This window comes from Podarcis liolepis, assembly GCF_965112155.1.
Source record: "Podarcis liolepis genome assembly, chromosome: 16".
NCBI lineage: Eukaryota > Metazoa > Chordata > Lepidosauria > Squamata > Lacertidae > Podarcis > Podarcis liolepis.
Window position 1 is genome coordinate 32187858 of NC_139567.1, and position 12645 is coordinate 32200502.

Below are 12645 nucleotides of genomic sequence, written 5' to 3' on the forward strand. Positions count from 1 at the left end.
GAGGTAATGGGAGTTGTAGGCCAGCAACATCTGCAGGGTCCCCCTGTCCCTGATACAAGTGGAAGCCTGTTGGGATGTGCCCATCTGGTCCAGCATCTGGTTTCCTGTGGTTCCCAGAATCCTCTGGGAGGTTCATAAAAAGGGCACAAAGTCAATCTCCTTTTCTTCTTGTTTGCCTCACTCTCCCACCTGCTATTTTGGGGGTATAATCCCCAAACCCTCTGCTTCCATTTAGCTTGAGGTGTGCATTACATCAGTATTTTGTGCCCTGTGCCCAGATGAAACATATGCTGGTCCTCTCTAGGCAACACTGCTGCCCCTTCGTCAACAAAGTTATGACTTCCCAGGCAAAAATCCTTTTGTTTAGAACAGTGCCATGAAATTGGAGAGAGGCGGGGTAGGGAAGCGCTCTCTCTCCCACTGTCCTCGCAAGACTACAGTGGTACCTCGGGTTACAGACGCTTTGGGTTACAGATGCTTCAGGTTACAGATTCTGCTAACCCAGAAATAGTACCTCAGGTTAAGAACTTTACCTCAGGATGAGGACAGAAATTGCATGCCAGTGAGAGGCCCCATTAGCTAAAGTGGTACCTCAGGTTAAGAACAGTTTCAGGTTAAGAACGGACCTCCAGAACGAATTAAGTTCTTAACCCGAGGTACCACTGTATTTTGCTTGCTTGGTGATTCCCTTGAGCTTTGCTCCTGCCATTGCCCTCGAGGCCCTGTGATTGGTGGTGGGCACAGGCAGAGTGCCCCTGTGTTGCTCGCAAAGCAGAAAAGTGCTATTCAAGCAGAATGGCTGTGCTGTGCCTCCATGGCCAGAGGCAGGGACTGCTTCTGAATACCAGTTGCCAGAAGCCACAGGTTAGGAGAGGGCGGCTCTTGTGCTCCGGTCCCGATTGCAAGCTTCCCATTGGGGCATCTGGTTGGCCACTGTGAGAACAGGATGCTGGACTAGATGGCCCATTGGTCTGAACCAGCAGGGCTTTTCTTACGCTCTTAGGATCATAAAGCAGTAGAATTGGATGGGGACTCCAAGGAATCACAGGTAAAGAATCCCTGACAGGTGGCCATCCAACCTCTGCTTAAAACTCTCCAATGAGGGAGAGTCTACTGTCTTCTGGGGGAGCCCACTCCGTTGTCAAACAGCTCATACCATTAGAAAGTTCTTCCTAATGTTTAGTTAGAATCTTCTTTATTGTATTTGAATCCGTTGATTCAGATCCTGCCTTCCGGAGCAGCAAAAGGCAAGCTGGCTCCATCTTCCATGCAAACAGCCCTTCAGGTATCTGAAAACGGCTCTCATATCATATTCCAGTCTCCTCTTCTCTGGAGAAATCTCCTTGAATGGTAATATGCTGAACCTCAGCAAGCCTTGATGCTCAACTCTCCCTTTCTTTCCCAAACAGGCCCTGAAAAACATTGCTGCTCTTAGCCTTGCCATTAACTACCCCAACAAATCGACGAGCCCCTGGAACGTTTAACCACAGGCTCTTTTCCGGCTCGGAGCGGGGATGGTCCTTGCCCGTAGGAACCGTGGGGGCGAGCGTCCTTCGCCCGGTGCGGGTACCAGAGAAAGGAAAAGGGGGGTCCCTTCTGCTTCCGTTTATGTGCACTCCGCGGGCAGCCAGCCAGTCAGTCAACTTTTCGCCCCGATGTAGATTCTGTAAAAGCAAAAAGCGCACTTCCAAGGGAAAAAGGGGCACACTCTCTCTCTGGAGCACCTTTGCGCGTCACCTCGAGTTATGTATGCACTTCTATTGTAGCATGTCTGTGGAACAGTATTTACTTTCTCTGAATTTCGGAAGAATGATATGGGGGGAGCAAGAGGGAATGAAGACCTCCCCCAAAGGAAGAGATGCCAGGCCTTCTTCTGGCTACCACCCCACCCTCTTGCCATCTCCCACCACCACCACTTGCCCCTCCTTATATAAGCTGAACAAGGAACTGAAATGGACTGGTCGAAGCATCATTTCAAACTCAAAAGCGGGTCTGGCCCATGATAACTGGATTGGCCAAGGAAGCAATGGAGGAATCTGGAAGTACAGCAAGGCTGAAAGAATCCTCTAGGCTGCTGCTTTGGGGTTTTTTTCCCCTCCTCTCTGAAAAGCTGGCTGCAACCCCAGCCGAGGGAAGAGGAGGAGGAGGAATCTGGAGGAGACCCTTGGTGAGAGACGGCGACACTCCTGCTTTTCCACTAGATGCTCTCATGCTGCTGGCAGCCACGGCTTCTTGCCTGTGACGTAGAAGTTGTGGGCTGGATGTTGTCCTGGTTGCTCTGCGAGGAGCCATGATTAAAGGGACAGGCGCTTCTTCCAAGATGGCATCTGGAAGGGGGACGGAGGCAGACGGTGGGGATTCTCTTCCCCTCCACTCTGAATGCTGGCAGTGCAGGATGGGTCCAGCTCTTGAGCGATGAGCGAATCAACCCGTCTGGCTTCACACAGCAATAACCACACAGTTCCTCCTGAATGTGGAATGCGCAGGGAAAACCTCTTGGGTGAAATAAATGGGCTTTAATCTCTTGTCCTGGGAGGGGGAGCCGGGGTGAAGGAGTTGCTTCTCCCCTCCAAGGGCAAACTTGCATGAAAGGCAAGGTGCTTGTGTGTGGCAGGAAGAAAAGGGTGTTGCACATTTGCCCCCGAGTCGCTAGCTTTATTTTTTAAATTTCCTTTGCCCTCTGCCATGCTGGCGAGAGACCTCTCTCCTCTGCTTCGATGTCTCTTTCTGGAGTCTCTGAGGAACAGTGCAGCTGAGTGAGCAGGAACAGCAAGGTAGCCGGCCCTGTTTGTCAAGGAGACACTCTGCCCAAAAAGCTTTGCCTCTCCCCAAGGGCAGAGCGCGCACCACGGGGAAAAAAACTCATGCTGTAGTTTTCGTGACAACAAGGCGGCGGCAGGTTTCTCCTTGACTTCATTGAGTGAATGGAAGGTGATTGTGGCAGTGGCTGGAGAGGCAATGAGAAGGAAAGGATTGTTCTGGGCCGAGCCTGTATTGAAAGGCTGGAGGAATGTGGCTTGGAACCTTGCTGGCTTGAGATGCCACAAAAGATGGTGCTTGTGCAGGACACGCTCCCTGAGAATGGGAAGACACAGCTGCAGGAAGTCTTCCCCTCGACAGCGGGAGCTCTGCTTCGGGGTCCTCCAGGTGTTTTTTGACTACAACTCCCATCATCCTGGACCATCCACCTTGCTGGGTTGGGGCTGAGTCCAACAGTATGTGTTGGGCCACAGCTTTCTCCCATTCCAGGGTGGATCTTTGGTCAAAGCGCATTATCTCTCATGTACACAACCCACAATATCAGGGTTGGGGTTTTTGTTTTGTTTTAGGAAAGGTGACTCTTTGGGAAGCTGTTTCCCCCCAACTGTGTGTCGTCTTGCTAAGCATATCAGGGGTGCGACAGGGTCAGCTACCGCAAAATGGCAGGGATCTTGTGGAGCTCACCCTGGCTGCATCCAAAGAGATTCACAGGGATCACTTTTCGTGGAACGATTTTGACCTCTGAGGATGTCAGTTGCAGGAGGAGCAACTTGTTGGAAAGGTACTGGGACTCGTCAGAGACACAACGGCTGGAATCTCCGCTCCTTTTTTCTTTTTAATTCTCTCTCCCCCTGCTCCCTTTCAACAACACCCCCCCCCAAAAAAAGACCCATTCTGCAGAGTCATGGTATGTACAAAAGACTTCTCATTGTCTCTGTCATGGCTGCTGTCCTCACTTCCATTTCTGATTGGCTGATAGGTTTCCATGTGGCCTATAAAAAGCAAATGGATTGGATGGGACTGGCCCCTGTGCAGTCCTTGTTCCCCACATCCAGTGAGGGGGTTTTGAGCCAGTAAAGAGCACCTTGCATTTCAACCCCGCTTCTTTCTGGAACTTCCTAATCCAGTGACGAAGATGACTTCTGCCATTGCCTTACATTGGCTGCTCTTCACATTTTTCTGCCCCACACCTCAAAAATAAAAATAAAATAAAATTAAAGATATTTATGAGCTTCCTTTTTACTAGAACAGCAGTGTGAAGAGGCAGGTTATGAATTGAACTAAAGTATTTTAACACCCCAGTTCCTCAGAAATCCATAGGAAAATGCAAAATCCCAGATTTGAATGAGGGAGGGGGAAGAGAATAAATTGTGCCTATAACAATTATTGTGTGTGTCGAATTGCATCTTGTTACGAAACCACCGACATTCAAACATAGCTCTCTCTCTTTCTCTCTCTCTTTTTTTGACATAAACATTTGAAATGGGTGGTTGTTAATTTTCCTTTGCTTTGTTTTATTTTGGCGTCATGAAATCTAATCACTTTTGGAGGGGGGGGCTCCGTTTTTGGTTTAACATTATTAAAAGCAACCCCTTAGATTTATTCTTGTTTGGTTTAATGTGTATTTTAAGGAAAAGAAGATATAGATGCAGTGGATATATGCAAATGGAGAGATATATTGTAAAAAAAAATCTATTAAAAATGGAAGTACAAGGATATGCCTGTTTTATGTGTGTGGTTATTTTGCTGGGGGTGGAGCCATAGTTAGTGCTGTTCTGCAAAGTTGGCAGTTTGGATTTTGGAGCTTTGATTGCAACTTCTGCAGAGACTGGTGTGTGTGTGTGTTTCTGTGTGTGTGTAGAGCGCAGAAATCACATAGTATTATAGGATGTGATGGGACACCAAGGGTCACCTAGCCCAACCCTCCTGCTGCTGCTAAGGAATCCCTGACAGTTGATCACCCAACCTCTGTTGAAACACCTCCAACGAAGGAGAGAGCTCGGCACCTTCTTAGGTCATCCCTTCCACTGTCAAACAGCTCTTAGCGCCAGAAAGTTATTCCTAACCAATTCTGTCTATCCCACTAGGAGCTCCCCAAGGATCTTCTTCCTCGGGCTCTCCTAACCCTAGCTTAGAAACCTTTCCAACCCACTAGATCCCTGCCTGGGGCCAACCACTCCTCTGGCCAGGCCAGCACCCCCACCTGGTCCATGACTAATTCTTGATCCAGCGCTGCAGCTCAAAAAAATCCCCCCACCCCCAGTCCCTCAAGAGGGTGTTGTGCATCTCCGACAACCTGATCCTTATTAAGTGGAAATGTCACGTATGGAAGAACTGGCCAGGGGATCTTTGCAGTATCATTGATGTTCTTTCATGTGTTTTTAATGTGCACTGCCCCAGGGTCTTCCAATAAAGGGTAGTATATAAATTTAATAATGATAAAATAATATAAATAAATAAGCAAGCATGTGCTTTAGGTTATGGCCTTTCGTGGGCTCCTGTTTGCCAGTGAGCCGCTTTGCTGATTCAACTCTCCTCCGCCAGGTTTCAAAGCTGTAGACTCCCCTCTCTCAGACACTGCACCTGTTCTTGCCATCCCTTAAATCCCCTTTCTCTGCCCACAACCCTCACCTTATGCTGCATTCTATAAAATGACTCCAGACTACAGTTCTTCTGAATATAGAACCTGGGGTGGTATTCAACGCTCGTCCTACAGAGAGTGAGAGAGAGTCGATGGATAGACTGTTAGCTACCTTATACTGAGATCATTGAGCTCAGTGTTGTCTACACTGACTGGCAGCAGCTCTGCAGCATATCAGACCAGGATCTGGCCTCGTCCTGCCTGGAAATGCTGAGAATTGAACCTTGGGAGACCTGCATGCACGGCAGATACTCTGCCACTGAGTTATGGCCCTTCTCTAGATCCATAGGAGTTTATTAACATGACCTTACAGGTTTGGCAATTTCAATGGATTGACTTGAGTAGGAATTGGTTAAATGCAACAGCCTGTGCCTGTCCACCAACCCCAAAGCTTGTACTGCACTTTTCATTCTCTCTATGGAGTCAGTGTTGCGCTTGGTTTTCAAATGCAGTGCGACCGAATCACAGAATCATAGAATTGGAAGTTTCCACAAGAGTCGTCCAGTCCAACCTCCTGCAATTCAGGGATCTTTTGCCCAGCGTGGGGCTCGAACCCACAACCCTGGGGCTCAGAGTCTCACGCTCTACTGGCTTGGTCTCTGTCCAGACTGGCTAAGCCTTTCCCTTCTCTGTGTCTCTCTCCCTCGTAGCTAAGACACCAAGCCTGGTTGCTGAAAGGCTGCTATCGGTGTTAGCATAGCAACCGGCTCTCACGAATCTGACAGCGGCCCACTGCCGCTGGTACGTTTCGGAGCCAGCTTCTCTCCAACCGCCTGCGGTACTTGACCCTCCACGCTGCCCTGCCATCCAGGTGCGGATCTACCCTTCTCTGTCGTCTGCATTTGCCCACAAGTGGGGCTGCCCCAGTTCTGGGTGGGGTTTCAAAGGCATGAATGGAACTTCACTTAACCCTCTAGCTGAGCTATGTGTGATGTGAAACTTTAATATTTGTTTGCATCTATACCCTGCCTTTTCCTCCAAGGAGCTCAAGGCAAACTCTGCCCTCCAGATGTTTTGGAACTACAAGTCCTATCATCCCTGACCACTGGTCCTGTTGGCTAGGGATCATGAGAGTTGTAGTCCCAAAACATCTGGAGGGCCGAGTTTGCCTATGCCCAATTCTCTGTAGTTATTTGCACCTGGCTCCTACCAGGCAGAAACTTGCAAGTTGTATATTCAACAACAACAGACCTTCTCACCCACTTGGTGATTCAAGCCTCCCTTTGCCACCTGGAGGGGCCAAGTAAACCCGAAGACTTCAGGCCAGCCCTGGAGGTCTGGCAACCCCGCACAGGACAGATTTCTCAGATTTCTGTTCTAATCTGATTGACTCCAGCTCCCATAGTCCATTAGCTGGTGAGAGCTGAGAGTCCAACAACATCTGGAGGGCTCCCTGTGTGTGATGCAGATGCAAATAAGGAGAGCCTGTGTGGTGTAGTGGTTACAGTGTTGGACTAGGACCTAGGAAGCGAGGGTTCAAATCCCCACTCAGCCATGAAGATCACTGGGTGACCTTGGAGTCAGTTACTGTCTCTCAGCTTGGTCCAGCATGCTGTTCTCACAGGGGCCAACCAGATGAAGTCCTTGGACATAAAGGAGGGATATGAACGCAATAAATAATCATTAAAAAGGGACATTCGTGTCCCTGGTGCTTCCCACTCCCCTGCCAAAAATGGAAGGATCTCGGTTGACAAAAGCAAAGTCAAGTCACCTCCAACCTTTGCGGCCAGATGATTCCGATGTCTTGAAATAATTGATTTGACCTAAATGCTCCTTGTTTCGTTTTTTGGGCTAGTTGCCAGGTTCCTACAGGAAGTACTACTTGGAAAGGGAAGACAGCCGAGAAGCAGATTCAAATGGGCTCAATGCGGAAGTTCTGCTAAGCCAAGTATTCCGTGTTTGCCGCTGTCACCTCCAGCATTTGCACAAGGGAGGGGAAGGAAAAGGGATAAACCCTCCCCACTTTACGTGGGAGGGGCTGGGCCGACACCAAGACTTGTGTGCTTTCAAAAACAAGAAACATCTTGACCACTGTGGTCCGTGTGTTGGTAACCTTGAGCTATTATGCAGCCATTGCACAGATGAAGCAGGGTTCTTCTTGGGTTCTTAGGCTCACTGCAGAGCTCAGCCAACTATCCACAATCGGTGAGATTGCGGATAGTTGAACCGCTGGCTTTGGATGTGTGTGTGTGTGTGTGTATCAGGCAACCTTTTCAGAACAGCTTTTTTAAATCAAGGACTCAGGACTTCCTGCTCAAAGAGACTTGTCTGGGAAAGCCCTGGTGTCCAAGGCAAGCTCTGCTTGTGCTCCTTTGGGCCCGGCAAGACTTCAAACAATGCCACATTGTTTTTGCGAGGCCACCGAGAAGAAAGCATGAGCCGTCCCGCCGGGCCTGCCTAGTTCCTGTGGAAACTGCGAGGTCAGACTGATTTACGATTTGTTTAGGTGGTCCTTGAGTTGTTTTGTCGGCGGGGGAGGGAATTGTACCAAAGTGGAACATTTTTGACGGGCAACAATATCCTGTAGGGATAATGTCCAGCATTGTGATTTTCAAGCAGTGTCCCATCGGCCACTAGAAACAGTTTAAATTCAATAATTAAAGTCCAAACCACTTGGAGGACGAGGCTTCATGCTGTCTCTCTGTATGATTCCCTGCTCTGAATAAGCCTTTTTTTAATCTGAAGAGACATGCACAGCATTGACTCATTCAGAAACACAGGAAATAGACCCTAGATAGGGTCACCCCAGAATTGTATACTTGGAAGTGATTACCGAGGGTAATTTAGCCGAACGCCCGGCAAAGCAGGAATCTCAACTAAATCATCCCTGACAGATGGCCAACCAACCTCTGTGTTATGTACTGAGTTGTATAGGATCCAAAATGCAGCAGTCTGATTTGTCCTAGAACAATAGGATTCAGAATGCAGCAGTATGATTGGTCCTAGAACAATAAGACCCAGAATGCAGCAGTCTGATTGGTTCACAGAAGCCACCCAATCCAGCTCCAGGTGGAAGTGAATCCACAACCTGATTGGCCCACAAGAGAATCCCGGAATTAGCCAATCATGTGGGGCCCATTGTGTAAATAATATATATAAAGCAGACATTCTGGGGGAACTTCCATTCCTCCTCACCACTATGAGCTGAATAAAAAGCATGAAATACACTCTCGACTCCGAGTATATTTCACTCTGCTTACGTCAACCCGGTCAGCTTCCTCCGAATGTTGCCATTTTAATACAGGGGGAAGGGGTTAGCCAGCTATCAGCAGGTTGTGAAATGCCAGTTGAGGGCAGGGATAGAGAGTCTGTAGCACTGGAGAAAACTCCAGGGCAGTGGGTACTTCGGCACCCACAATAATATATTTGTGGAGGCTGGGCAAAGTTGAAGCCCTTCGTTGTGGGCACATGCAATCTTCGGCACAAGATGGCACCTATGAGTAGCCACCCTCTAGAGATGTTGCTGGGGTCAACCCTCCATCACACCCAGCCAGTGGGGCCATCAAAGAGGGATACCAGGAGCTAGAGTCCACCAGCACCTCCCACATCATTGGTCTAGGACAGGGGTCAGCAAACTTTTTCAGCAGGGGGCTGGTCCACTGTTCCTCAGACCTTGTGGGGGGCCGGACTATATTTTGAAGGGGGGGGGAATGAATGAATTCCTCTGCCCCACAAATAACCCAGAGATGCATTTTAAATAAAAGGACACATTCTACTCATGTAAAAACACACTGATTTTCATATCGTCACGCGGGCCGGATTTAGAAGGTGATTGGGCCGGATCTGGCCCCTGGGCCTTAGTTTGCCTACCCATCACCCAGCTAGGATGATGACGAACCACTTAAGGCCCCTGAATCCCTCCCTTGCACAGTGGAACCTCGGTTGCCAAACACTTTGGGAGTCGAACGTTTCGGCTTTCAGACGCCAGCAACCCAGAAGTGAATGCTTCCGTTTCTCCGTTTTTCCCCAATGGATTTTGCCAACCATCCATTGAGCCTCGGTTGTCGAACGTTTCAGAAGTCGAACCGTCTTCTGGAACGGATTACGTTTGACAACCATGGTTCCACTGTATTTGAGCTTGCTTTGGCTTAGACAGCCCCAGTGGCGTAGCGTGGGGGGTGCAGGGGGGGCTGGCCGCACCGGGCGCAACATCTGGGGGTTAGGGTTAGGGGGCGCAAATCCACGGGTTAGGGGGCGCAAATCCACGGGTTAGGGGGCGCAAATTACTTGCCTTGCCCCGGGTGCTGACAACCCACGCTACGCCACTGGACAGCCCTGCAGACGGAGGACCTCTTCACACAGAGGACAGCCCTCACACAGGTTTTTCTCCCTCCTCTTCCTGCCGCCCGTTCCTTTCACCCCAGTAGTCAACAGAGCCAAGGAAACTGGCACCACTCTCTTGAGTTACATAAGAACATGCGTAGATCCCTGCTGGATCAAACCAGTGGCCCGTCTGTTCCAACATCCTGTTCCCACAGGGGCCAACCAATGGCCTCTGGAATACCTGCAAGCAGCACCAGAACCCCTCCTGAATCTTCATTTTAGATTGTATTATGATTTATGTGGAAATAGTTCAGTTTGGTTGTGTACTTTTTTGATGTTTTACTTACCTTTTATGACTACTTTTGTTACGTTCATAATAGTGTGGGTTTTCAATTTTGTTGGAAGCCGCCCAGTGTGGCTGGGGCAACCAGGTGGGCAGGAGAAAGGAAATAAATAAATTACCAGCCAGTGCTATTTTTCTAGAAAGGGACGCAGGTGGCGCTGTGGGTTAAACCACAGAGCCTAGGACTTGCCGATCAGAAGGTTGGTGGTTCGAATCCCTGCGACGGGGTGAGCTCCCGTTGCTCGGTCCCTGATCCTGCCGACCTAGCTGTTTGAAAGCACATCAAAGTGCAAGTAGATAAATAGGTACCACTCCGGCGGGAAGGTAAACAGCGTTTCCGTGCACTGCTCTGGTTCACCAGAAGTGGCTTAGTCATGCTGGCCACATGACCCGGAAGCTGTACGCTGGCTCCCTCGGCCAGTAAAGCGAGATGAGTGCCACAACCCCAGAGTTGTCCGCGACTGGACCTAATGGTCAGGCGTACCTTTACCTTTACCTATTTTTCTAGAAAAAGAGGTGCCAGAGCTCTCAACAAACTTCTCCCTTGTTCTCTTAGAATGGCAATGGCGTCCACTTGAGAGGTGCCGGAAATGAGTTCTGGCAAGTTCTGGCTGGAAACAAAAGCCCTGCTTTTAGCAGCAGTATAGAAATAAAACGATGTATATGTGTGTAAAGGGAGTCCATCTCAATTAATTTATTTATAGTTTATTAATTAAATTTAATCCCCACCCTTCCTCCCGGAGGAGCCCAGCACACAGCGAGTCTGAGTTCTCCATCTCAAAGATTGTTACACATTGGAAAATTGGCAGCCGCCTTTTCCATTGTGAGGGACCATCTTACATGAAAGGACTTCTGAAGCGGTGGCCTTATCAAGGCCAACATATTCTCCGACAGCCTCCTCCTGCCAACTGTGGCAAGGTCTTATGTAAGCCTGACTGAAGCCTCTTGTGGAGGTAAGGGTGCCAGGAATCGGAGCCCACTTACAGGATGGTCAGGTCACTAGGCAAGGTCAAATTTGGGGCTGGGGGAGTCGCTGAGAGAAGGAAAGCCTAGTTAGAGGCCAAGGCCAGGGACACACAGGAAGGTAAGTTTGCCAAAAGGGGCCCAGTCTGTGGCCCTCTAGTCTCGTGCTATGCCCTGCCCCCCATTTATGCATTTTCACCTGTGGCCCCCTTGGAATATTCTGGGGCCCCGGGTAGGGAAACACTGATGTAGATATCTTTGTTGGAATATGGCATCCTGTTATAAAATACTTTACTGATAACCCTGAAGAATGGCAACGACCTAAATCACAGATCAGACTTTGGCAAACTTAGATTGATCCTTCCTCATCGGGGGGAGGGGCGAGCTGGGATTTTGTTTTTGCATTTTCCCCTCTCTCTTTTTTTGTAATTGTTATATACTGGAAAGTAATAAAACTATATTTAAAAAGGCAGTAGCCCAGCAGGTGTCTGTGGGAAAGCCACGAGCAAGATCTAAACACGAGAGTACTCTTCCCACCTGCAGTTCCCAATATCTGGTGTTCAGAAGCAAACTACTTCTGACCGTGGAGGTATGGATGGTGGGATTTGTAGTCTAGTAGCAGCTAGAGAGGGCCACATGTTTCTCCAGCAATGGACCCTATAGGAAGGTCCACTTCACAGATCCGCCCGATGGTGGGATTTGTAGTCTAGTAGCAGCTAGTAGTAGCTGCTCCAGAGAAGCGGACACGGAGCAATGGATCCAAACTACAAGAAAGAAGATTCCACCTAAACATTAGGAAGAACTTCCTGACAGTAAGAGCTGTTCGACAGTGGAATTTGCTGCCAAGGAGTGTGGTGGAGTCTCCTTCTTTGGAGGTCTTTAAGCAGAGGCTTGACAACCATATGTCAGGAGTGCTCTGATGGTGTTTCCTGCTTGGCAGGGGGTTGGACTCGATGGCCCTTGTGGTCTCTTCCAACTCTATGATTCTATGATTCTATGAGGTGGAGTGGGCAATTGACAAAAATGTAGGCCATCAAAAATTGTGCCAGTCTTCAAAGCTACCACAAGACCCTTTGCTGTTTAAGAATGTAAGATGAGCCTGCTGATATTGAGCCAGGGGTTGGCAAACTTGTTCAGCAGGGGGCCGGTCCACTGTCCCTCACACCTTGCGAGGGGCCAGACTATTATTATTTTTTTGGGGGGGGGGGAATGAACGAATTCCTATGCCCCACAAATATCCCAGAGATGCATCTTAAATAAAAGGATACATTCTACTCATGTAAAAACATGCTGATACCCGGACCGTCCGCAGGCCGGATTGAGAAGGCAATTGGGCCGGATCCGGCCCCCGGGCCTTAGTTTGCCTACCCATGCACTAGCCCATCCAGTCCATTCAACCACCCCCTATCACCTGCCACCCAAGGCAATCCCTGACCCCACTGACTGCGCTGGCACCTTGTTCATCAGCTAACCTCTTCCTTTGTCCACCTGTTCATTTGGCTGCTCCCTCAGCCCCAGCTTTCAGCATCTGTCTCCACCGGCACGTTGCCCTAATGTGACAAAGATGGTTGCCAAGGCAACAATTTCATTAAAGAAAATGGCAGGGTTTTAAGCTTGTCTAATTTCTCCAAGCAAAGTACAATAAAATAAAATAAAATAAAAGAAGATGCTCTGG

The 12645-nt window shown here is 49.1% G+C and overlaps 1 protein-coding gene across 2 annotated transcripts in view; it reads left to right on the forward strand.

The window, feature by feature from the left end:
- Positions 1–4476, forward strand: part of ZZEF1 (zinc finger ZZ-type and EF-hand domain containing 1) — a 72510-nt gene extending 68034 nt beyond the window's left edge. For both annotated transcript variants that reach the window (XM_083479133.1, XM_083479134.1), the window contains exon 55: positions 1410–4476. In XM_083479133.1, coding sequence (XP_083335259.1) covers positions 1410–1484 — 75 coding nt within the window. In that variant the 3' untranslated portion in view covers positions 1485–4476. The remainder of the gene's footprint in view (positions 1–1409) is intronic.
- The last annotated feature ends 8169 nt before the right edge of the window (positions 4477–12645 follow it).